The 27,049-nt window shown below is 44.1% G+C and overlaps 1 protein-coding gene across 2 annotated transcripts in view; it reads left to right on the top strand.

Moving 5' to 3' along the window:
- TMEFF2 (transmembrane protein with EGF like and two follistatin like domains 2) overlaps window positions 1–27,049 on the top strand; it is a 124,452-nt gene that overhangs the window by 91,969 nt on the left and 5,434 nt on the right. For both annotated transcript variants that reach the window (XM_030454357.1, XM_030454358.1), the window contains exons 6-9: window positions 1,476–1,624; window positions 2,631–2,690; window positions 25,188–25,311; window positions 26,856–27,014. In XM_030454357.1, coding sequence (XP_030310217.1) covers window positions 1,476–1,624; window positions 2,631–2,690; window positions 25,188–25,311; window positions 26,856–27,014 — 492 coding nt within the window. The remainder of the gene's footprint in view (window positions 1–1,475; window positions 1,625–2,630; window positions 2,691–25,187; window positions 25,312–26,855; window positions 27,015–27,049) is intronic.

The raw sequence follows: 27,049 nt of genomic DNA, 5'->3' as shown, positions 1-27,049 counted from the left end.
AGGTGTCCAGATGTCAGCTCTGAATGGGGGGTGAGCTGACTTTTTTTAAACCCTTTCTTAAATCCAGAAGCAAGGCTGGAGGCTGACATTTCCATGCCTTAACTTTCCAAAGGGAGGGAGCGCTGTGAAGTCAGCACCGTGAGGTTCAGTGCAACCAGTGGGCTGGAGATGGAGCATCGGTCACGTTACTCTGCCTTAAATGTCAGAAGGAGACAGGAGGAGTTCAGATAGCAGCATGTGCACAGTTTTGTGCTCAAAAAAGCTGAAAGAGCTGCCAGGTTACATCTCTGGCTTTGTCCCCAAGCAGGATGGCACTGGTGTGGGTGTAAGTGTTGCTATGGTTGAGCTGCCTGCTGCGTGGTGTGGTTGAGGGGATGGAGGATGAGTGTGCCCAAGGCTGGCTGACATCCCTGATACATGAATGAAATATGAAAATGAAATATAAGAAATCTAAAGAAAAAAAGGCTGCAGTCTGCTGTTGATGCAAACAAATCAGGCTTCTCCATTTTCTGAGCACTGGCAAGGCTTGCTGGGACAGGACATGTCCATGTTACTGTTCTAGTTCATCTTTGTAACAGATTTTTGAAGTGAATTCTTTTGGTTCAGGTCTCAGGACAGCCCAGGAGCTCACAGCATGGGGCACTGTGACTCTGGAAATGCCCCCAGGCTGCTGAAGGACAGGGCCACCACTGCTTCATGCTCTGTCCCAGGCTCTGCTTTCAGCTTTAGGACTGAAACACACAGAGCACATCATCGGGGGGGAGTGGGCACTGACCTTTCCTGGGTGACACCTGGGTAAGGTTTTTGTGGCTGCTGAGTTACTGAAATGCTCCATAAAGTGCTCAGGCACAGAAGTCTCTTCTAGAAACAGCATTCCCCTGGTTTGAAGACTGAGTAGAACCACCACACCCAGAAGGCAGGGTAGATCCCACCACTCTGCACACTCACATCACTAGTGGTGGTTTTACCCCAGTGAGGTGAGGCTTCACCATCCCATCTTGTATGATAATCAGAGTGCCTATTTATTGCTACAATTAAATCATAAATCAATATAAAAGCAGACTTACACGGTGTTACATACAATAGGCAGCACCTCAACAGAGGCAAATCTGGGGGGTTCTTCACTTGGAAGAGGGTGCAACAGCTTGACCTCTTGCATATCTGCTTGGGTGTTCTTTGATTTACAAGCATTAAATGGGACAATGCTAGGGCATAATTTTCCATGTATAAGACTCTTTTTCACCTTTCTTTCTGCTTGCTTTTCTGTGTCTCTTCCCTCTTCCCACATTTTATTTCCATCCAGAAATACAAATGACCTCCTGACAGAACTTTCCACTTTCATTCTGTCGATTTGCATTGTGCAGTCAGGAAAACATAAACACTTTCATTTCCGAGATGCGAGATGTTTTTGTGCTGTCAGGAAAAAAACTTTCTCACATTAGCCTCTCCTTTTTTCCCTTTCTTTATCTTTTCAGGTGCGTGTGCAACATCGACTGTTCTCAAACCAACTTCAATCCTCTTTGTGCTTCCGATGGGAAATCTTATGATAATGCATGTCAAATCAAAGAGGCATCATGCCAGAAACAGGAGAAAATTGAAGTCATGTCTTTGGGTCGATGTCAAGGTAACTCTCATAACAAAACTCATTTCAAAGAATGTTTTCAATTTTTGTTCGGGGAAAAAAAAAAAAAAAAAACTGGGGCTGACTTCTTATTTGGCACTTCTCACATTTCCATTACACTCTTACAATTTATATGGTGTGGTGCAGGCTGTGGGAGGGGGCAGAGCTCCCCGTGGTACAGGTGCCAAGCAAGATGCAGGGAGTTGTGTGTTTATAACCCTTCTGCAGCAGCCAGGGGCTGCCCAAAAATCAGGCACCTGGATTTTGGCCAGAGCTCTGCCCCTCAGGTGCAGGGCTAGGCCCTGGGTCCACAAGATATCAAAGGTGCCTGGGAGGAAATTTTTTTCAAGAGCAGCTCAAGACTCAGGTTGTTTCTCCATGAAATGCCCAGCTACTCCACCACCTGTAACCCTTGGGCTGACTTTAAATACTCTGATTTGCTCTCAAATAAAAGCGAAGGAAATGTGCCTTTAAATAGCTCCTGTAAATGAAGTGTTTAGTGACACTCAGATGCCTCATAATTTTTTCCCCCTTAGCTTCTGACCTGTAAATCCTCAGTACACCTACTTGCAAGCCCATACTATCCAGGTATATAAATATATAAAATATATTAAATATATTCTGCTTTATTTCTAGCTCTTTAAAGTTAACCATCCTATGTGGCAGTTCATTTCAGGGTAGAAATTAAAATTCCCCAATTACTTCAAATAGAGCAGAAATGACAACTCCTGCTTCACACCGATATATTTGTCCCAGCTGCAATCTGTTACCACATATTGTTAGGAGGGGAGGGGAGTTTAAAAAAAAGAGTGTTTTCTTAATGGAAGATGTTTCATGTTTCATTGGAAAAAGCCAGATCGTGCTGTTTTCACCTGGCAGACCCAGGGGAGCCTTGCAGTGCTGTGCATGCAAGAGAAGCTCTGTTTGCCTGGGCACTGGTGGCTGGGGCAGAGTCAGGAGCAGGAACAGGGGCCCAGAAAAATTCCACACATTTTTTGTTTTCTCACAGACAATACTACAACACCAACAAAATCAGAAGATGGGCATTACGCAAGAACAGATTATGCAGGTACAGTTCCTGTTCTATGTAAATCACCATTGGCCTGATTGTGTAAGTCACTGCTTTCCTCTCTTTGCCAAAATGTCTTCTAGTATGGTTTTCTTGATTTACTTTAAGAAAATGATGTCTTTGCTTTACCCATTCTTTTGCCAGAAACTCTCTTCATAACAATGAGCTTCTTCTATTTTTGTCAGTATACAAAGGTATTCTGGCCACAAAACACTAGTTCTGACAGTGAAAGTAAATGTTGTAAACTCTTTGGCAGAATGAGCAGACATCACTGAGAATTAGTGAATTAGTGCATTTGATTATGCATATTTTTGTCACCATATCCAGGTCTGAGAAAGTGAAAACACAGAGCATTGCACAGCTGTGTTCCAGCTGTGGCAATGAGATGTTGCCATAATAGAGAATATTACCTGTGTTTGATTGTGAAGTTAATAAGGTTCCTAAAATGTTTTGAGGGCTGGGTTATTTTGTGATAAATGTTTTTCATTTATTTAGAAGTTACTATAAAATATAATTGCTGAAAAGCCTTGCATGGAGTTTGAAATTAAAGACATGTAAATCCTAGTGAGGTTTGGGAGATGTTTTTTACATTCTGTGCCTGGGAGGATTGCTTTAGAAATGGAAGGTGTGTGTGCACAGGCACGTGCATGCAGATATTCACAGCTCACACTGGGAATTCAGGCCTTTGGGGAAAAGTGTTGTGAAAATGGGTCAGGTGATGCACTCATTGCTTAAGTCTGTAAGATTCTTTGTGTTCTGAAAGTAGGTATTTAGAGTAAGTGCAGATTGCATCTGTTGTGAGGGCCCTTTGTGCATGACATCCCAGCGTTGATAGTAGAGCAGATATTTCCTGCTGTCAAGAAGCCCTTACATGGGTGAAGAGTCATGCAAAGAGATAAAAGCCCTCGGTCTCTTTTCCCCAAACTCTCAGCTTTTTTCTGGGATGCAGCACTCAGGTATTTTTAAAGGCTGGAAGGGCTGAGGTTGTAGCCCTTGGTGGGCAGGAGACACGGCTAAAGAGGCCAAACTCATTTATTTTAGGTTAGAAGTGAAGTAATACTGCTGTGTTAAAACCACTTCCTTCCTTGCTGGAGAGCTGAGAAGAGCACTGGCACCCCCCAAGCCAAGCTGGAGGCCTGCAGCCCCTTTTAAAATGTTTTGCAACCCGTCCTACTCTGCTGCTGTCTGGTGGTTTAGCTTGAGGATGGCAGTGACCCCCACCTCACCCAGGAAGGAGACACTACATTTAAGTGTGAAAAAGCTCAACGAAGAGGAAGGAAGGGCAGCTGGAGGATCAGGGAGGTGGAGGAGAGCACAGTGATGACCCAAGGCACAGGTCACAGAAGAAGAAGAGCACGGAAGGCACCTTCAGCTCAAGTGAGCAGGAGGAAGAAAACAGCTCTTGCTGAGGAGAGAGTTGATATTTCAGCCCACGCTTGAAAGGAGAGAGGGTGGGCAGAAGAAAACTGATTGCAGGAAAGAGTTGTCAGGGGTTGGGGAGTCAAGCAGGGAGTGGAGGAAGAAACTGGGCTACTGGTCAGGGATGAGGGCAGAGCAAAAGCATGGAGGAGCAGCTCTGTGGTGGAGACAGTCTCTGAGAGGCAAGAGGTTGGAAGGATTTGGAGCAGGTACTGCAGCAAGAGGTGATGGGGGCCTGTGGTGGGGTGAGAGGGCACCTCCATCCCCTAGGGTTGCAGGAGGGATGGAGACAGGAGATCCAGTCTGGCACAGATAGGCATTTCCATTGCACCTCAGAGAGCAGCTCCTTGAGGCTTCTAGTGTGGCTCAGGCTTCTGAAAGGCAGCGACACAGTGACCCTCTGTGTGGGGCTCCTCAGGTACCATCCACTGACTTCATGTGAACCACAGCTGCTGCACCACCTGATACATGGACTCCTTTTTTTGTGCACCTATTGCTTAAATTGTTCATTTTTACATAAAGTGACAGCATGCAGGCTGGAAGTCTTGTGTTCCTGCAAGGCAATCCACATTCCTCCAGTGTCCCCAAGTGTTTGTGGCATGACCCTAGCAGGAGACCCTAGGGGAACAGACCATTATATCAAGAAGCTGGAACAACCTCAGTCTTTCAGAAATAGCTGGTCAGAAGGAAGACAGCAGTACAAAACTGAGGCTTGGTAGACATTCAGGCTTCAATATTTGGCAGGCAGGAAGCTCCATGCTGTCCTCATGTTCTTTCAAGTGCAGAAACTTGATTCTGGCTATTATAGGAATGTGGTCTGTGCTACTTTTATTCCCACCTTTGGATCTGCTCAGAAGGGAAATGCTGCCCTGACCATGGGGAGCTGGGTGTGAGCTCCTCAGCCTCGGAAGTAACGTCCCTGACCCCACGCCTGGCCAGAGAAAACCTTTGTTCTCCACCATGTAATGGCACTATAAATCTCTGTGACTGTGAGCACTACATGCTTTTAAAAACACTGACTCCTCTGGACTGACTTTCCCAGGGGAGAAAATGGCAGTGGGAATCAGTGATGTTGTCAGTTATGCCAAGGCAGCAGTGCCAAATGTTTGGGGCAGCCGAGTGGTGCAGGCTCTTCCACCAACAGCCCTGTGTGCTCCACACCAGGTCCCAGGCAGGCAGCAGCTTTGCACACCAACACCCAGCTGATTTTTCTTGCCTACTGAAATATTCAAACTGACTGCTCAATCCGTGACTTTGCTCCCTCCTGTGCTTTCAAGCCTCTTGATCCTCCTGAATAAAGCGCAGACCTTTCAGTTTGCAGGACCAAGAGTGCTCGTTCCTGAGGAGCATAAATCTTGGCATTAAGTTTACATCTCCTTGGATTTTAAGGCCCCTTACTTTACACAGGCAAGATCTACTCTGTTACTAGAAATGCCTGGCTAGTGTTAGAGACACCCAAAAAGCAGTGTCCCCTTTTCCAGCAAAGCAAACACAGGTAGACTGAGCCCCTTGAGGACCTTCTCTGATGGTGTCGACTTCTCCAGGTTCACCAATCTACTCTTGCCATAGTTCAAGATGTGCAGGCACAACATCCATACACATGTGTTTGTGTCTGTGCAATTCTGGCCTCTCTCATTTTTTCTGTAACCTCCAAGTATTTATCAGACTTGGGGGGATTTTCACTCTTTTAAAAAAAAAAATGGCAGATTGTTGGTGTTGATCAAGTTTTTGAAATGAGATTTAGTTTTTAGTCAATAAATGCACAGGAGAGATTTCCCCCTCAAATCCAATAGAAATACACTTTATCTTGCAATTTCCATGAAAAAAGCATTTTAAGTGTAATGTATGTTTTGGAAAGAAGTGATTGGAAGTCCTATGATTGATATTTTCTTGAATTTCCCCATTATATCCTTAAAGAAGTTGGGTGTTTGGGTGGCATTTTTGCATTGAGAGCCTAGGCAATCAAGGAGTTTTCATCTTGTTTCTTCATTTGCCTATTTATTTTGATTCTTCAATATTTATATTCCCTCCTTAAGATCTGGATATTAGCAATTATGCCCTAAACTGATTCTACCCTTTCTGATTATCGAATTACAGAGATTTTTTTTCAAGCCATTTTGAACACTCTAAAGAAGAAGTCTCTATGGATAAGCCATATTTCAGTGTTATATATTCATGAAAATTGTCAGCAAAGACACTGACAAATTTGATAGACCTATGCAATAATCTCATCTTCCAAGCCAGACAAAACTCCCTGTATGAGCGTTGATTAGATCAAGTCTTGGCAGCCAAACACCAGCAGCACAGGGAGGCTGATGAAAAGGGGATGGCATTTTCAGCCCAAATAGCCTCTTTTGGTGAAAAAAGCACATCCCCAAATACCACAGAATATATCATAGAATGGTTTGGGTTGGAAGAGACCTGAAAGTCCTTATTTCCAACCCCTGTGCCCAGGATGAGCACAAAATGATGCATGGCTCCTCTGATCCCTGTTTTCCCATGAGACTGCAAATCTACACAACAGTTCTGGATCTTTTTCTGACCACTTTCTGGCACTGGGGCTTTCCTGGCACTACTGGAGGTGCTGCACTGAGTAACCCAGCAGATGGCTTGTGTTGCCTGAGCAAACTGAATGCTTCACCAAAAAGGGCAAAACCCATCTGTGTCAATACATATTCTTCCCTTGGCTGTGGGATGAAGGCCACGGGACCCACCACAGATTCCCTCTCCAAGGATAAGGAAGAATCTTGGATTCTTGTCTGTTCAAAAGTCCAAGAGTCTTGGACTTCCAAAATAAATAGAAAGTAATATTTATTTTTGAGAAAAGAAAGCTGCCTTACGACTTAACTCTGCCATGCTGCATTGTTAGTTTCTGGTCCCTTAGGGCAGCTCAAGCCATGCCTACCAAAGAACACCTGGAGATGTTGCAGTGGTGTGCTGCCCAGCACCTCTGAGTAAACTGGGGTGTGACACAGCCCTTTCTTCAGGCAGAGTCTGGATTGCCAGGAAGCTGAACATGAGTCAGCAGTGTGCCCAGGTAGCCAAGAAGGCCAATGGCATCCTGGCCTGGATCAGGAACAGCGTGGCCAGCAGGTCCAGGGAAGGGATTCTGCCCCTGTGCTCAGCCCTGGGGAGGCCACAGCTTGAGTCCTGTGTCCAGTTCTGGGCCCCTCAGGAAGTTCAGGAAGGAGATTGAGGTGCTGGAGCAGGTCCAGAGAAGAGCAAGGAGGCTGTGAGGGGATCCAGCACAAGTGCTGTGAGGAAGGGCTGAGGGAGCTGGGGGTGTTGAGGCTGGAGAAGAGGAGGCTCAGGGGAGACCTCATCACTCTCTACAACTCCCTGAAAGGAGGTTGGAGCCAGGGGGGGGTTGGGCTCTTTTCCCAGGCAACTCTCAGCAAGACAAGAGGGCAGGGTCTCAGGTTGTGCCAGGGGAGGTTTAGGTTGGAGATTAGAAAGAATTTCTTTCTGGAGAGGGTGATCAGACATTGGAATGGGCTGCCCAGGGAAGTAGTGGATTCTCCGTGTCTGGAGATATTTCAAAAGAGACTGGATGTGGCACTCAGTGCCATGGGCTGGGAACTGCAGCGGGAGTGGATCAAGGGTTGGACTTGATGATCCCTGAGGTCCCTTCCAACCCAGCCAATTCTATGAATCTATGAAATTCAGTCACAGTTATCTTCCTTGTCTGGAGAGGAGCCAGGGAGCAGAACAGCAGCACTGGGTTTCCATAGAGTGTGACTACTCTTCAGTCCCCCCCCAGGAGTAAAACATGAGACCCTCTGACTAGGTTCCTTCTCTAGACTGTAACCTTTTCAAAGCAGCTTAAGTTTTGAGTATAAACCACTTGGCATTGTCCCTTTAAATTAAATTTTGTGTTTTCTACCATGACGGTCATTTCCTAAACTGGTAAAAAATAATAAAGCTGCAGAACTTAGCTGTGGGATAGAAACTTATCAGGCAGGGTGGCTGTGCCCTGGTGAACCAGGGATTTGTGTGCTGCTTCATGGAATTAGCAAGTGAGATGTAGGGCTGAGCACCCTGCAGCCACCACAGCTTGAGGGAAACCATTTCTCATCTCACAGCTTTGGGAAATCCCATCCTTCCACATGCAAATGTGCCTGGCTTTCGATTCCACAGACTCCAAGTCAGAGGTTGTCACACTTAAATAGATTGTTTAGGCAGTGCTCCTGCTTTTCCATCAAATCACTTAAAATTTGGAAGAAAAAAACCAAATAACCCCATATTTTGATCCGCTGTCAGCTGCATGGCTGTGACTGCTGCCTCGCTGCAGCCTCTGCCTGTGTTCACATTCATGGGTGTGCACACACCTGGCATTTGGGGGTACAAGAATAATACAGTGGATACATTTCTTTAAGAATAATAAGTTTTTAGATGTTGCTGTAATTTTTAGCTGCATTTACAAGGGCAAGGTTTTATGAAAACACACACAAGTTTTATGCACAAAGCTCACAAAAGGTGGCAGCTAACTCAGGGAAGGAAAAGCAGCAGAGGCTGTATTTCAGGCCATGCATTTAGGGTCAGGTTTTGTTTTGGTTTTTTTTTTTTTGTGCCTGTGACTTGAGGAAAGCAGTGAGGACATCTTCCTTTGGGCAGTGTGACCATACGGTGCACCACGGGCCTGAAAAGTCCTTTAAGATGTCTGAGCATTCAGAAACATAGAGGTCTACTAACAGCTGAAGTCTGAGGCAAATAAACTCCATATGATGGAAGAACAGAGAGAGTCTTCACTTCTAAAATGATTTCCTAATAAAGGCAAGTGGAGGAGTCACTTTGGTCTTATTTTGCCTGCTTAATCCATGTACTCCTGAGAGAAAAGTTTTCCAAAGGCAGAGCAGGGGAAATGTGTCCTCTCACTGCACAGCACCTGGAGGTTTCCAAAATCAAGCTCAAATTTACCATAAGGGAAAGTGATTAAGCATTTATGATGACAGTGTGTAGCTTAATTTAATTTATGAAGTTAAATAAAACACAGATTAAAATGCCTGTTGCTATTCTGGGGTTCTGAGTGATTTCCAAGGATAAGAGAGAGCTCACTGTATTATGAAAGCATGGTGGTCTCCAGCCCTTCCTCTGCCATCCTTCCTCCTCCATCATTGCTGATATCCAGAAAAAAGCCTAAAAATCAGAGCCAGAGAGCAGCTGGTAGGTTAAGAAATCTTCCTCTCACCTGCTTCTGAACTGAAGTCTGAGTAGCCAGCGGTGTCAGTCCCGACTACTCACTGAGCCCCCAGACCTTCACTTGTCCTGGGTGCTTTTTGAAATGAAAAATTGCAGTTGCTTCTTTTTCTTTCTAACTTAACACCTGTTTTTTAAAAGGTGGAGTGTGGAAAGTCCCACCCCAGCACTTTCCTGTGTCATCAGGAGGACCAGATGCTTGCTTTCTAAAATATGGAGAGCGTAAGGCAATTGTCTAGCGGTGGGCGCTGCAGCGTGGGCAACCCTAAAGGTTCTTCTTCTGCTGAAGGTTCTCAAGTGTATCTTTAGATCTTTAGGCTCCATCTTACTAAAATCTATGGCACGTTTTTTTTGGAAGAGCAGAAAACACACTGAGGTTGAGGTCACGTCAGAGCCTCACAGCCGAGTCCCATGGCAGGAAGGAAGCTGCAGCCCCCCGGAGCGCGTGCCGTGTGATTTAGCAGCACTTACTCCAAACAGCCCTTTCCTGAGGAGCAAGCAAAATGAAATCAGGCTTACAGAGATTTTAAAAACAAGCAGTAGGGAGAGAGAAATATTGCTCATTTAATCTCCCATCCTCAGGAGAATACCTCAGTCTTTATGAGAGTTCTCCTTTAACTCTGAATTGCAGATGCGAAGCTTGGTAAAATGCATCTTGGTTTTTCTGGATTTCTGGGAGGTTTTTTGTGGTTTTATAATGACAGAAATTGTGCCTTTTCATTACTTACGATTTCCCAGTGTCATGTTCATGAAACCTGTAATTGTTAGCATTAAAACTTAAATTAGGTCTCAGGTGAACTGCTAGACAGCTCTTTACCTAGAATGATGTAGCTCAAGGAAAAAAAGCGTTTCCATTTGTGCCTTTAAAGCCTGGCCCTTAATTTAGTCACTAATGAATGTGAATCAAAAGTCTTAGAATTCATTTATGCTTTCTTTCCATAATAAACAAATTCAGTAATGTTGTGAGTGAACATTATAAAGAAAGCTATTTAATTTGCCTAGAAGCTCAGCAGCCTGAAAATTTGGTATGTCCGGGGTATAAATTTGATCTGTAGGAAATAAACAGGTAAAGCAAGTAACACCATTATTGCCATGGGCAACCTGTAAATTACAGTCAGACCAGCCTATTGTACTGCTGGTAACAGTCCTGAAATAGTTAAATCCTAGAAATTATTTCAGGTGTCAAGATCTGGGGTGAAGTTACAATTTCTAATGCCAAATATATTTTTCCATCTCGGGTTTCCAACAACAGCACAAGACTCATAAAGCTTGCTCCAAACACTGGCTCCCACTCCTTCTGCTTCTCCAAGACTGTGCACCTTACTGGTTGCTTTTCATTCTTGCAGTATCATCTGAGCAGTCCTCTGCAACATTTTGTTCTCTTAAAGGTTATGGAGAAAAAGAGAAATCGTATGTGCAATACTGATGAGCAGACCTGGGTTCATGCAGGCGTTCCTACAGGTTCTTCTGGTTGTGTCCTGGGCCACAAACACATCACGTATCATTTACATGTGTTTTGGTTTATTTTGGAGCATAAAATCTATCTTCTTGAGCAACACTGAGCATTTCAGTACCTGCTGGTCTTTGTCCTCTGTTTAGTTATCTGGTTTTTCCACTCTTCCTCTGGGCTTCCAGGACTTTGCTGACTTGAGTCATCCTTGAAGGATGCTGTTTGAGATGGTGCACAGCAGCTCTTTGCCATCCACCACACCAGTTTGAATTAGTGGATATTAAGGAGTACCACAGTGTATTTTTATGCCTAGCACAGCTCTGTGTTAGGCCTGGTTTCTCTAATTTTTCTTTTAGGAATTACAGAGCCTTCCCTAGGTTTTGAGAGTTAGTCATTATGAGATGCTAGAATATCTGTTTTCAGGAAACATCAACATTTAAAAATATGTGTTTGATCTAGTCTGAAATGTAAAAAAAAAAAAAAAAAAAAAAGTAAAATTTAAATATTCATAGAACAGAATCTCTTCAGAATTGTGTTTCATGGGATGTTTTGGCATCTTTTATGAAATGTTAGATATCAAAATATCATGAGATGAAAGCATGACAGATGTAATAAATAAGTTGTATAGAAAGGAAAGTTGCTACTTAGAGCTGACTGAAATATCATCTTTTCTAGAATGAGTATCATCATGTCAAATTACAATACAAACACAGATAATTTGGTCGTTTAGACACATGGAATGTTAACCCCAGCCTTATAATAACAAAGGCTTTCACTCAGCCTCAGGAAGTGTAAAAGGTAGAACAAAAAAAGAAATGCTGCTGGTGAAGAAAAGGAGGAGATGGGGATTTAATTTTTTGTAGACCTCCAGAATTAGACTACATGGAGTTAAGTAGAAATTTTTTCCTAGTTTTAATAGATTTGAGTAAAGAAAGGAAAGACAGGCAAACACCTTGCTGCAATGTTTTCACTTGACTGATGATTCCACTTTTCATTTACTACATCTCCTAAAACCCCAATCTTGTGCTGATTGCTCCAGCAATGACAAGTTCCAGTTCTTTTTGTGTTTCTTAATATTTAGTGTATGAGACACTGAAGCCACTAGTGACAGAAGTTTCTTATTTAAGAAAAAAGGGAATGGTTTCTAGACTGTGAGGGAATGCAGTATTTTGAATATCAGCTCTCCCATCTCTACTGCTTCTTTCCCTAGAAACATTTCTCTGCCCTGGGTGGTCTGAGCCACACGTCTGTATCACCAAGAGAGTTGGAAGCCCTCTTGAAAACTCAGGTTTGAAGCACAGCATTTACCTGCTTAGCCAGGTGAATTCTTACCCACCTGGGCTGTAGTTTTGCCACATGCACAGGAACATTTTGTTAGTGTGCAGCTCTCTGCCCCTTAAATACAACAGCTCCAACCAAGATGTGCTGTTGCAGTCCCAGTGTATTTCAGAGAATTATCAGCACTGAATCAAAGTGCTGCTACAGCCTTACCTCTTTTAGACAGCACTGCATAATGGCAAAATGGTTTTCAGGAGGACAAAAAAAAAAAAATTAAAACCCTCCCTATGGTTTTAATCTCCTTTTATTCTTGTCTCTGGTTTAAAGCTGTGTGAGGTGTACATCAAAAACACCCCCTCCCCGGGGTATTTCATTTACAATTTCATTTAGTAATGGAAGTGTACTTTCATCTAGCTAGGATGGGAAAGGATTAAATAAAAAACACTGTTCTAAAATCAAGTAGCATAAGTCTAGCCTGTCTCTGTGCTCTGTAAATGAAGTAGCCATGGGAAGGGCTTGTTATTAGTCTGTAATACCAAAACTGATAAACTATTAGTGTTTTGTCAGGCATAATATATGCTAAACATTTTCCTCTGCAGATTGCCTCAACAAGAATTGTGACTGTTTTTAGACACATCTGGCACTGTGGATTTTTTTCCATCCTGCATTTCAGTGATTTAAAGGGCCTTGGCTGGGCAGAAGGATGTCAGCTGTTTGGTTTAAAATACTGTTAAAAGAGTAAATAAGATTTAAAGAGGCAGTAGGTAAAATTCTGGCTTTGCTGAAGGTAGTGGGAGAATGGCCACTGAGTTTGCTTTCTGATTTCCCTGTATGGCTTTTTTAACCATTATGATTCCTAGTAAATTTTCCTGTACCAAAAGTGCATTTTCTTTCCCAGTCAGCTTCTCCCACTTTTAGTATTAGCTCTAGGAGTGAGTGCTGGAGTAAAAGAGCAAACCCTTTAGTTACACAAATGCCACCTCCACAGCTCAGTTCTTGGGCACTTCTGTAAGACAGTAACAGCAGTGGGTACAGGTGTATGGAAGCAGTGAATGCAGGTGGTCATTTGTAAAAAAAAAAAAAAGAGATGTTCTTTATAGATTTTTCTGGCTGTCTTTCAAAATGGGCAGTGTGACCAGGGATGAACATCAGGACCTTCAAGGTGGCCAGAAGCTATTCTGCTCTTTATGGAAAGAAAGCAGAGCCAGCCCTGAGCTGTGCCCTGCCTAAAGAGATGGATGCATAAAGGTGGGGAGAGCGACGGGGGCTGAGGAGAAGAGTTTGGTGGGAGATGGACACCATAAGGCTGCTGCAGAGCCCATCTGCACTTGGCTTTTTTCAGGAGGCAGTCTGAGCTGGCTCTGTGAAGAAGTCACCTCGAGGACTTTGTCCTTCTGGGGGAGTTTGCAGCCACCAGAGAAAGAGGTGACTGCTCTGTCCCGGTGTCCTCAGTGCCATGTGCACCCTGGAGGGTCCCTTTCAGCTGCTGAGAGGCACAAAGCATGGTCTGAGATCTCTGAGCATCTCAGAGACCACTTTTTGCCTGGTAGAGCTGGTAGGTTCTGCAGTTTCTTGGCAGACAGGAAACAAAGTGCATCTTTGGCAAATCAGGTAAAAAGCAGCTTTTACTGCAGTGGCATTTTTATAGTGTTCTACCATTTTCTTCTACACTGAAAATTTGACAGAGTAAGGGATATATTTCCAGCTTCAGGCATGGAAATGGAAACATACTGAACTCCTGACTACTGAAGAGGAATTTCTGATGTATAGTCTGCTCCAAACAGAGCCTCTGAGCAGCCACAAAAGGTTTTAACAATAGAACCAGGCAGATACAGAAAGCCAAGTTGTAAAGTGTGCAGACCCATTACCATCACAGTTTTACAATGCAGGACTCAGGGGAGACAGGTGAGTAAAAACAGAAGCAAACTGAGCAGATTCCTCCCTCAGCAAGTGTGGTGCTTTGCTTTGGACAGAGGAATGATCACAGTTTTCCAGCACGCCAATAAAATGAATTTACTTTTCTGAACAGCCTGAACAAGAGCAGTGCAAAGCGTGGCTGAACCGATGCTTTTAGCCAACAATGGACATTTCTCTGAGCAGTCACAGGCCATCCAGGGTCATGTTCTGGTAACTAAAATAACCAAGATTTCCACAAGGGATTTGCCAGGCATGTGATTCAAGAAGCATTCCAAAATATATATATAGGAGTTACGTATTTTTATTTCAGCCTCCTATTTTCTCACACACGCTGCCCCCAAATTTTGCAGCTCTTTCTCCAGTTTCCTGGATGAATTCTCTGGGGTGGCATGTTTTTACAAGCACAGATGCTACCTTGGAAAAAAAGAAAGGAGGGAAGGGAGCCAAATGAATGTCACACGCCCCCAGAAAAAAAACAGGAGGAAAAAAAAAAAAAGACTGCTTTTAGTAAGCAGAACTGAATATAAAGTTAGTGCAAAACTATGAAGCTGTGAAGCCCTCAGCTTGTCAAAAGGACTGAGGAAACGCCTCCAAAATTATGTCCCTGACCCACTTGTCATGCACCTGGGTAACCTTTCTGTCTCCATGCCTCCCCTCAGACTTCTCTGACAGTTTTGCCATTCATTCTTCCTTTCAGTTCTAATTTTTTGAGTTTGTTTAAAGTGTACAGGCAAAAAGCAAGTTCTCATAATGTTGTCCTGGCAAACCTAGATATAATCTGGAGACCTTTTCAAGTAGAGTTTCTGGCCATCCAGTGATCTCCACAGGAAACAGTCCACTCAGATCCAGAGTTCCTACTGGAAATTAAGACTGGATGTGGCACTCAGTGCCATGGGCTGGGAACTGCAGCGGGAGTGGATCAAGGGTTGGACTTGATGATCTCTGAGGTCCCTTCCAACCCAGCCAGTTCTATGATTCTATGATTCTAAGGGGCAGGCTGGTACTGGATGAGGGTGCACTTTTATTTGCAGCAGTTTCTCAAAATGAAGATCCTGGTCTGTTTCATTGATCTACTGCCCAATTCTTCAGCCAAGTGATGAGGATTGTTGGAAAATGCAGCTTCATGTTACATAAAATGTGCCCTGATAATAATGAGGTGAATAGAGCTGGTAAGTGCAGCTCCATGCAAACCTGGAGCCATGTGGTCCTAATCCACAGTTAAATTGCTTAAAGCAATTTTTATCAGTGCAGTTCTTAAAAACTGGAAGAGCACTGCCTGCAGCAGTACTTAAATTCCTGCCAACCCCCTGCAAAAGTGCCATAGAGGGATTAACCTCAGGTCACTGGGGCGGCATGTGGGAACTGGACACCTCTGGAATTGTAGGGATTGAAGGAGAGAGGGAAAACTTGTATCTGACTTCCACATTTCTAAATTTCCAGGTGTTTTCTCAGAAACACACCAGGCTCCATGAAGTATTGAGCACAAGTTGGCCTGGTGGCAATGGCAAGGCCATAACTTAGGGCACTGTGACACATGGTTTTACTGTCCCCCAGAACAAATCTGCACCAAAACTGTTGTTTATAACTCTTTGGCAGTTTATAACTTTTTTCCAGCAGCACATATACATATTTTATCCCATTGTGTTCATCAAAGATGTCCTTAGAGAGCTTCATTCCTGTGTAGCCCTCCAGCCCTGGAGTCTCCCATTTCATCATCCTCATGATAGAAAAGGTTGGTCCTAGGTGGGCAGAGCTGCACTGCTGACCAGAACCCTCTTTCTCTGGATGGGCACCAAAGGCACAGCCCTCCCTGAGCCCCCTCCCCACATACACACAGAGCTGGGAGATGGCAAACATCATTAATTGTGCCCTCTCCCTGGGGTGTTGCCAGTGAAACCATCCTGCTCCCTCCACACATCAATATTCTTGACACCTGTCTTAAAACTTAGGCCCTGCATATCCATCTCCTCTTGAGAAAGTGTCAGAAGGGTACAGTTATCCCTTCACTATTTTTAGGGCCATATCAAAAGTATTTATCAGCTTTCTGGCACCTCATCCCGTTTGTCATATTTGATGCTCGGCAGAGGAGGAGGGTGAAACCCTTTATAAACAGGGTGGTGGATGGGTGAAACACCTTGAGCTAAGAACACCTTGAGCTAAGTGATGGTTAAAGGTGACTCCTGGGGGTTGTTGTGGCTGTTGTCACAGTCAGAAAGTGCCTGTCATGGTCCCCTAAGAGCAGACAGAGCAGGGACTTGAGGCTCATCCTCCACTTGATGTTTGGGGACTCTGCCATCAGCTCTGTGCCATCAGCCCTCCCATAAACACCTCTTCCTTCAGCTTGCAACTCTGCATCCCAGCCTGAATATACAGGGAGCTGGGGCTCAGCCTCAGTGTTAAACCTGTCTCATCCTTATCACACTAAGTGGTGCAGGAGATGCTGAGCCTGCTTTTCCACACACCCATAGCCAGTGAGAAGTTCTTCCAACTCTTCCCTGAAGCAGCTCGAGGCCCCTGAGCAGGCAGCTCTCTAAGGTGCAGGTACCATGTTCATCCACCTCGTGCCACAAAATTGGGGACATTTTCCTGGTACTCTTGCTTTTTAGAAGGCAATTTATTCTGGCTGAAACTTTGCCCACATACCATCTGCTTCAGCCTTATCTGTCTTTTGATGAGAAAGCTGAATGAATGTATAATGTCCACTTGGCTTCCCTGCCTTACATAAGGTTTTGGTTTCATGTTAGGGTTGCAGTTTTGGAGCTCCCCCAGCAGCTCCTGCTCTTCTTTGCAAATGAAAGAGCAGTGACAAAAATAAATATCATCTTCATAGCTCCAATGAATGTGACCCACAGCCTTTTTTTCAGGTGACCACAAGCTTCCATCATGTGTCTGAGGCCTATTTGCAAATACTGCTTTGGACTGGAGATTATCTGTAGCCATTTCATAGGAAATCTTAAGGTCTGGCAGTGTTGCTCTCCGTGCTCCTTTGGCTACCAAAGCTGTAACTCAGCAGAACCTGATAGCCAAGGTTGCCAAGCTATGAAAATGAGGTGTGTTTCAGGTTGGTTTTTGGAAGCTGTTTAAGGAGGTGGTTCACAGAAAGCTCCAACTGAGTGAAAGCCCTGCTTTGGAATGGCAGCAAACTCTGTTTATTGGAAGAAGGGAAAAAAAAAAAAAAAAAAAAAGTGGAACCTTCATATGCAAATGTATGGCATTTGGAAATGTCATCTAGCTGCATCTCCATATAAAAAAGGCACTCTCAGAGCACTGCACTAGCAAGGCTGCTTTGATAGAGAAATTGCATGGTAGCACCCAAGGCAGAGGCAGCAGGACACCACTCAGACAAGATTTTTGTTCCTTCATCACCACTTAACTAAGTTAACTAAGTTAACTAATAGTGCTGGGGGTTAGACAGGTTGGGAATTGCTGTGTTGGGATGAGGTGCTGCATGGGGCTGTGGAGTAGGGACAACAGTCTGATACCTGAGCCACCAAAGATAGTGCTGAACCCAGAGCTGGTTCCTATGTCAGCATCCCTCCTAGCCACCCTCTGCCTCCTTCTGTAGATCCATGCCTGGTCCCTCAGGAGGAGACATAAAACAGCATCTGCTGCTGAGAACATCCACGTGCTGGGATGGAGTTGCCATCTCTGTTTCATCTCGTGTTGAAGAGGAAATTGCCACTCTCAGACACACTTTTGGAGAGAGAGGAGAACACTGAGAGGAGCCTTGGCCTGGTTCCCACTGTCTGGTTTTGACCACCTCCAGCCTTGGCACGACTAAGTCGCTCAAGGGGAGGCAAAGAGAGGTGTTGGCCAAGCTGTTGGGAGGAATTTCTGACACCCACTCTGCTTGTGTGATGGACACAGCCCCTCTGCCTTCAGGCACACAGCCTAAATGGGGGCAACCTCACAAATCTTTAAGCTGACACCAATTTTTTTTCTTTCTGAAATGGAATTACAATAATAATGTTCACTGAGCCTCTGCATGAGCTGCCTAAGGAGATCATACACAAGGAGAAATAACTACAGCTTGATTCCTTTCCATGGATGGTTTCTGAAGGGAGAAATGTCCTCAGGTCAGGTGTGGAGGCACTTGTGCAGCATCTGCTTTAACCAGCAGTAACCACTGTTTTTACCAACAGCCTCGGGCTCAGTGGACAAAATGTGGTGGGGAGGAGTGGAGAAGAAAGAGAAGGTGAGAGAACAGCCTGCTTTACCTTCTTGAGTGAAGCAGTCATCCCAGGGAGGAGTTGTGTCTCATCTGAGCACCTGACCACCAGCTGGAGCAGCACATCAGCTCTCCTGGCATTTTTGTGTTCTCTTTTTCATCTTGGCTAATACTGCTGGGTGTTCAGATGTCTGAGCAAGTGTTGTTAGTGTGCACTTGTTATTTCTGTGCTATTTTGGAGTTGTTGCACCTTGTACTGCAGCACCTGCTCCTGTGTGTAGGAGCATGGGCTGCTTGGGTCAATACAGCCCTTTGGGTGAGGCATCTGTGCCTGGCCAGTCAGTACTGGTGGGTTATGGCCACTGAAATAAACAAATGAGGTTCACAAGAAAATATTATGTTCAGTTTTCAGTAGACAAATGATCTTTTTACTTACAGGAAAATGATCACAACTTGCCTTATTTCAAGCAAACTTTTCAAACAAGGAAGATGCAGTCAGATGATGTCAGTAAAAGCACTTCTTGGTTTCAAAAGTTCAGAGATAGCTTTAATATATATATATATATATATATAGCATAGCTCATATAGATATGCTGACAAGCTGAAAGTATTTTGTTCTCCATTTGAACATCTGGGGATTATTAGTGTCTTAATTCATTGGTTTCTATTATTAATTATGGCAGCAGGCTGAATAATGATGATTTATTGCTGCAAAAGACAGAGCCCAATATTTTTTTGCAAGTGCACTAGGACATCTTGCCATCTTCTCAAAAAACCAAAAAGCACTGGAGTATTTTTAAAAAGGAAAGTGGATGTTATCTTATTCCAGGGAACTCATTTGCATAGGGACATTTAAAATTAATAAATTACTATGTTGATCAAGCCTATTTTGTGCCTGAGAAAAGGAGCGGAGGTAATTTAATTCACAAAGTTCCATTTCTTGTTTGCCTCTTGGTAAAGCAGCTAAGATGGGGCTGGTATTTTTCAGCTCTCTCCTAAAGAGACATGGTGCATTTGTAAGGTCAAGAACAAGGTTTTAAAAGAAGGGACCCCAGTGTGTCCAGGTAATGAACAGGTGAGAGGTGACCAGGAGTGGCTGTGGGGCTGGGTGGCAGCTTTGCCAAGGGAAGGGTTGAGCAAAGCCTTGGGAGAAATCTCTTTTTTCTCCCATCAGAGCCAGTTCTGAGCTGGGATTTATCAGCACATTTCATTATGAGGGAGCAGGAAACCTGCTTAAAGGCTTCATCTGTGTAAGTTGCTGTGGGACTCTGCTAAATCAATGCTGCACTTTCAAAAGCACCACAGTGACTGCCCCATTCCTCCTGACTTTGCAGAGCATCTCCAGACCTCTATGGATGCTGCAAATGTTGCTGGGCTGAGAAACCTCTCTCTTCCCCCAGAAGAGAGTTGCTGACTCTCTGAAGACTGCAGATGAATAGACTGTCCCTATCCTCATCCACAGGATTCACATTCCCACCCCTAGTTAATCCCTAAAGCTTTTCCACAAAACTCTGGGCATCCTCTGCCTTTGCTCCACAGGTTGACACTCTGGACCTTTATTTTGATTTGAAGTCAGAACCGCTGTGCCAAGTCTCTAATCATGCAGAGCAGAAGATGTTAAGCTCCCAATGCTGAGCTCTGCAGCAAATTTTTGAGAGAGCTGCCAAGGAGGTAAAAAGAGTGACAGGAACACACTTCCAAAAGGCACTGAGGTTAAGGACATGCATTTGACTCAAGGATCCCTTTCCCCCTTTGCAAATCCTCTGCAAATGTGATGTGTAAGGAGTCACTGCCTCAATATCAGTGAGAGCTTTCAGCTGCAAATTTGACTGACCTCAGCAGTATTAAAAGATTAAATCATTATCTAAGTCCATTCTCCTTAACGACTGTTCCCAACGAGACAGGTGCCCAAATGGCTTTCACTGCACATCATTCACCATCCCTTATTTGAGGAAGTCTGTGTGTATGTGTGTGCTTGCAGGATCTGCCCCAGCCCAGGGATGGCTGCACACAAGGTATTAAGGCTGTTTGTGAGCCAAGATTTCTGATATGGGCACTCATTATTATTTCCATGAGCTCCAACATGACACATCTGTACAACAGTAGAAATGCTACCATCCAAATTTCCCTGGCCCCTGCTCTGCTTCCTGAAACCACCTAGAAAAGTCTCACCACTTCAAACATAAGGAACAACAGAATTATCAGCCCTGCAGAACTGATTGTTAACTACCTGGCCACAAGAACCCTATTTTTGCCTAGATTTTCATGTAATTTCTTTTAAGTGGATTGCAGGAACTTATTTCTGGAAAGAATTTTCTGGGTACTCCAGGCAATACTTGATATAATCCTCATCAAGGGCACTAATGGGCTTGTTTGTCAGTGGAGCTACTCCAGAGGTTCAGTTGTGTAACAGGAGCTCAGATGGGAGCTGGGGATGGTGAGGGATGTGCAGGGATGATCCTGGCTGTGCTGTTCCCATTGCTTGCAGAGTCAGGTCCTGTCACCAGGCAGACTGTTTGGGCTTTGGAATTTCAGCCTTCACCGAGGGATTTCCCTGAGAAACCTGATGGTACACATTCAGCTCCCAATACTTTTGGAGTAAAGGCAGAGCTAAACCAGAAATTAAAAGGAATGCAAAATGTATTTGAAATAATTCTTCTGCTGTTTCATGGCAGAGGACAGGAACAGCCAGAGATGTTAAGGAATTTAGACAAGATTGCTTTGGATGATTTATTTAACATTTTGGAAGATAATCCATCAGCAAAAGCGAGATCAGTGAATGGGTGGTTAGTCACACTCAATAACTTTTCAGGATCCAATTTCTTACCCCACCAAACAACGCATCAGCTCTGCTGGGGAGCAAGTGTTCAACTGGGAGACTCCTCTAGGAGCTAAGCAAGATGATCAGCTGCTTCAGTCTACACAAAGTAGCATCTGGCCTCAATGCATTTAAAAATAATCTGTTTTGACTGGTAGAGCTGAGATGATAGGCTATCATGTCATGTTCTGGCACTAACAAAGGATGTGAACAATATGAAATGTCATGTTAGGCTAAAGATGCAAAAAAAAAATCTTGTGGAAATGCAAAAGACGTTGGCTTCATCAAAGTGCCTTTTCTATCAGAAAAATGCTTCAAGAAAAAGGTTCAGGAATACAGTTGATCCCAGGGTGAGGGCATATTTATTTTTAAAATATAAAGCAGAAGCATATTGAAAAATGTGGCAGGATTTCTATTTGTTCAGAGATGGGAGAGACTGACCCAGTCAGTCCAATTTTTTTTTTATTATTATTATTATTTTCTTTTTTGGGTGCAAACAAAACTTTCACACATTGTTGCCACAATAGCAATGCAGCAATTCTGATGTTTGAAGAGGAGCTACTGAATTTAACTCTGAATTTGGTCTGTACTGTTGTTCTGTGAATACCAATCTGCTGGGCTTGGGAAAAAAGTGGGGAGCTTTGTCTTTAAGCTTTGTTCTCTGTAGGTGTAAGGTTGGTGTGGTAGAAGGGTTCCTTAGTTTGATGATTTTGTAATCTGATTTGTGAGGATTGCCTCCAGGACTAAATTTATACATCATCCCAAATTATAAGGGGGGAAAGTCTTCATTTATTTATTGTGGTTTTACTTGTTTGAACTTTGTTTGGTCCTTACTTGAATCATAATTTATACATGTTTTTAATTCATATCCTCACTTTTTAAGAAATGATTCCTAGTTCTTGTTTCCTAGCAATGTGAGCCCTGTGATGCACTCCTGATAGTGTCTCATCAGTGCCTGGGTTACTGAAAAGTGCTCAGATCCTGCTGGAATGAGAGCAGTCAGTGTTAACATGAAGGAACTTCATCGCATAGCTTGGTGTTTGGCTCTCTGTTTTAAGTCTGAAAATATGTTTTGTGTTTTGAGAAAAAAACAACCTGTTTTGAGGCAGGGGAGTTATTTTGGGTGTATTCAAAATGTGCCAAAGAGGAGGGAGATTTTTTCGCCTGAAGTAAATGATGCTTTCATTGTGGTCTGTCTTTGGAACAATCAAAAGGGCAAATCAAAATAAATACAAGGGTTTTCTTCCCCTTTCTGCCCTTATGTTCAATCCCTAACTCTGAGGAGTCATCAGTCAAAATGAGAGACTACAGACAACTCATATCTAAGTTTTCTTCTAGTGTTCCTGTGTGAAGTGTTTATCATATGAAGCTCTAGCAAAGCTTGGATCCTCTCATTTTTGGTTGGGTAAAGCATTTACCACCATAACATTACACTCAGAGGAGCAATTACAAGTTCTGCAGGATCCTAGATTTCAAGTATGCTAGGGACCTTTTTAAAGAACACAAGGTTTCTACCCACATGACTGCAGGAGTAGGAAAAATCATTCCTCTTTTTACCAGCCCTACAGCCTACACACAGTGAGAGTAAGACATCTCTCCAAGTCTAGGAGAGGTTGTAATCCCCCCTTTGAAGTCCTGGCAGATCAGTCTGCCCTGACAGTAAAAATTTCCCTCACCATCTTGAAGCATGCCTTTGAAAAATAAAATAAAATTAAAAAAATAAGAAAGAAACCAAATGGTATCCTACCTTTTTAGCAACACTGCTGGCTCACCTGGTAGAGGAGGTTGGTGGTGGCATATGGACATCACAGAGATGGTTTGGTTGCTAAGAAGGAACTATTGGAATGAAACACACACACAGAGCAGCCTCCTGCTCTTCAGACAGGAAGCAAACTCCCACTAATGGAAAATCTGAAGGACTCAGCATAATATTTTCCACCAGAAACAATTTGTGTCTTAAGAGTGATCCTATATTTCTTGCTGCAGTTTTTAGGACAGGCATATGGAACAGGGTGCCCGGGGCACTGATGGAATCACCATCCCTGGAGGAATTTAAGAGTCATAAGGACACAGTACTTAGGAATTTAATTAATTAAGGTGCTGTCAGTGTTAGGTTGATGGTTGGACTCGGTGATCTTGAAGATCTTTTCCAGCCAAGATAATTCTGTGATATATTTGGACCATAGCAGAGGTCCAACACATGGGGCAGGGGGCACAGATAATCCCAATGTGCATATGGTGTCCAACAAGTCCCAAGCACATCAGGATCTACCCGTGTGTACCAGACTGGCTGATGTCAACACAGGTTTTTTCCTGTTCCAAGAATATTTCCATGTGGAAAAAAAAAAGGAACATCCATGAAGTTCTGGTGGGATAATAAGTCTCTTTATGGATATATTTGACATGCTGGTAGCCAGTGTCTCACCTAGAGGGTGAGGTGGCCAAAAATGTTTAGTGCCAAACAAACCAGACCTTCTACCCCACCTTTTAGCAGAAATTCCTGGGAAATCTCTCAAAGGGGGTTATGCCATGCCTGTAGCACACCTCCAGCCATCCTGCCCCGGCTGTGCCATCCCAGGGATGTCAGCTGGGGACCAGGAGAGGCAGAGGGGTTTGTGTTTGGTGTCTGTGTGTTTTAAACACCACAGCAATGGTCCCTAGGGCACAGATTCTCAACCTCCCAATGAGGTAAAAGAAATTAATGCTGTCTGCAAGACTGCAGAAGAACAGAACCCTGTCATCCTGGTTTGCTGGGACCTTGTCCTCGCCTGTTTGAACACCAGGACAATCTCACCAACTTGATTAGTGCAAGTTGTTAAGAGACTTGTAAAGCTCTCCTTGGGCAGCAGTGATAGGAAAGAAATTCATTATGAAACACTCTGCCTCTTGCATCTGCCACACACACTTTTCCCAAAGGTGGGATAATTCCTCAGCATCCCTCCTGCCAGCACCACTGGGCTGGAGGCAGAACACAAACTGCAGGTGTTACATAACATAGGGAGGACTTCCTCAGGAAAATACAAATGCTTTAACTTATTTGTGTGCAAGCTACCTACCTCAGACAGCTGTCATGAGTTGATTTTTTTTTTCCTTCTGTCTTTAATTAATCGTGGCTGGATGATGCTGTAGCAAGACGTGTAGCAAGACGAATCTTTCTTCAGGGATCGTTGCCTCAAGTCCTTCTTGGTGTCGTGATATAGACTCGTGAGCTGTGCTCTAAGTCTACTGCCCACAAAGTAGAACTAGCAAGATTGGTCTGCCGCTCAGTGAGCTACCAGCACGCTCTCTTGACTAGCTCAGAAGTGAGCTACTGGGTGGGTGTGAGCCTCACCTTTTATTGGCCCCCTGGTCTTGCACATGCTCAATAGGGGGCCTGCCCTGATTGGGCACAGGTGGATTTGATACCGGCTCACACCCACTTCTCGGTAATCAGAGGCGTCTGATTGTTTTGTTCCACTACATGATGCTATCACAGGAAATGAAATTTTTACCATTCGAGGCATCACCAAGGTTGGTTAAATGGAAGAATTTGTCAAAATTATGCAGATTTTTAGCACCTTGGTGTCCCACAAAATTCATGTGAGTTCATTGCAAGCACCACTCTGCCTTTCAGCCCACAATGTAAGTGTTGAGCACTGTTATAATAATAATATTAAATAATAATAAATAATAATAATAATAATAATAATAATAAAAATACCTGTTTCAAAACTCAATGAAGCCTTCATTTTCCTGGCCACACAGAGGGTAATATTTCCCAGGATTTGCAGTCCAGCTGCAGAAGCAGGCACAGAAAATCAAACCAGTGTAAAGGTGCAGGGAGGAGTCCAGCAGGCTCTGGGGTGTGGGCGTGCAGCAGTAGTGAGAAACTTCAGCTCTGGGCTCCTGGTCCTTTACTTCAGCCATAAAATTATCTTTCTGGATGTGTTTTGTTGAACGACCAAACACACTGAAGTGGTGCAAACATCCCAAGTCTTCCTCCTAGCTTGGAGGCAAGGAGACAACAAAAGGATGATAAAAATGGTAAGGTATTCTCCATGTGCTGGTCTGTAGTCAGTTTTTGAAAAAAAATTCTTTTTTTCTGCTGTCTCATTCGCTGTAACATGACAGGAATCAGATGTGCAAACTTGCCTCCCATAAACAACATCTTGCACACCTCCTTCTTCATGTTTTCCATCCGTTGAGTCCTTCCCATGGTTTCACTCTCTCCTGCAGTGCCAGGTTTAATGTTCCCTTCACCTCTGTTCACAGAAAATGCAAACAAACTGGAGGAAAGCGCCAGAGGGATCTACATCCCTTGTCCAGAGCATTACAATGGCTTCTGCATGCATGGCAAGTGTGAGCACTCCACTAACATGCTGGAACCCTCTTGCAGGTAACCCTTCTCCTACCATGGAGGAAAGGCCACACACATGAAAATACTGACTTAAAAAAGCACTTAATTTAGATAAACCATGGAAAATAATGCTCGCCAGGGCCCTTTATACTACAAAACTGTAATTATTCAACAAAATCCCCCTTTTATGTGGCAAAAATGTATTGAGTTAATTGATTCAGTAACCTTCAGTTAGATTGGGGTGTATTTTTAAAAGCCCTCCACAAAGCTCTCTGGCAGCCCCCTGAATCAGGAGGAGAGGAATTACACCAGGAACAGGTCCCCACCCTAGCAGGAGTGATGCTCATGGGGCAGCAGGCTGGTACAGAGGTGACATCTTTGTGTGGGAGGTGGCTTTGGGGGATGAGGTTGGGGCAGGGAGGAGTAACGGTGACAGCATTTGTTTCCTGGTGACAGCACACGTGTGTTTCCTGGTGACAACACGTGTGTGTTTCCTGGTGACAGCATGTGTTTCTGTGGGAAATGCCTCCCTGCAGAGCTGTGGGATATTACTTCTGAGGCCCAACCAGCAAAGAAAAGGACTTTAATGCATAAAGCAGCATTTTTCTGGGACACTGTGCTTGGAGAGCAATGAGACAAACCAGGCAGCTTCTCCCAGCTTCTACAAACAGCCAGGGCACATTTTGCTCTTTGCAGCTAAAAAATGTCCTTTCCTGAAGCTGCTGGGAGTATCCAGGAGAGGAAGAAGCTGGAAGCTGAAGGATTGACCACCAGGGTTAGTGCCCCACCACCACTTCTGAGAGGAGCCCAAGCAATCTTGCTTGGTCTCATGGAGTTGCTGCCACCACTGACCTGGATTTTGGCATCGTCCCACTTGGGGTTTTTTTAGGGGAAAGAGGGCAAGAGGTACCATGGGAAAACCACTGCCTGTTCCTCAGAACCACAGAGGGGAGATGTCAGGCTGCAGGATGGGAAGTGGTGAGCAGAGCAAGCAGGCAGTGTTGGGGTGGGTGGTTGCAGCACCAACAGAGGGGTTTTTTATAGCAACCAGACAAATGTAAATGATGAACCCACTGGCAGGAACATCTAATCACATTTCATAGGGAGCTGGGATGATTGCTTATCACTTCCTTAGGGGTAATCTGCATAAGGAGCCACAATGAGATGGCTTTTCACCATCCCCCACCTCCCCAAAGAAAGAGAGAAATCTGAAATACCTTGAACAGGAAACTAAATAGATTCTCATCATGACATGCAAGTAGTTCCACTCGATGCAAGGCCAGCCCTTGTCCCCCTGTGCTCCTTTTGCCACTACTGCAGCATCATTCCCCCTCAGAGATCTTAGTGACACCAAGGACCTGAAACCTTCCCTCTGAAAGGTCTGAGGAGGCACCAGTGCTCTCTCTGGGGGACCTATCCTGAACAGAAAAAAAAAAAAACCCAAACCCAAAGAACAAACACATAAACATATGCTTAGGCCACCACTGGTATTTTTTTCAGCTGTAATTTGCTTCTTCAAAAGAATACAGTGGTATATATATATATACCTGTGGTATAACTGGAAGAAATGTTGTTTGTTTCAGATGTGATGCTGGCTACACTGGACAACACTGTGAAAAAAAGGACTACAGTGTCTTATACGTGGTTCCAGGTCCAGTCCGATTTCAGTACGTCTTAATAGCAGCTGTGATTGGAACCATCCAGATTGCTATCATCTGTGTGGTAGTCCTCTGCATTACAAGGTCAGTAGCACTGATACTCTGCAGCAGAAAAAAAA

The sequence above is a fragment of the Calypte anna genome, chromosome 7 (assembly GCF_003957555.1).
Source record: "Calypte anna isolate BGI_N300 chromosome 7, bCalAnn1_v1.p, whole genome shotgun sequence".
NCBI lineage: Eukaryota > Metazoa > Chordata > Aves > Apodiformes > Trochilidae > Calypte > Calypte anna.
The sequence above is the reverse complement of the archived record's forward strand: the minus strand, read 5'-3'. Positions and strand labels throughout refer to the sequence as shown.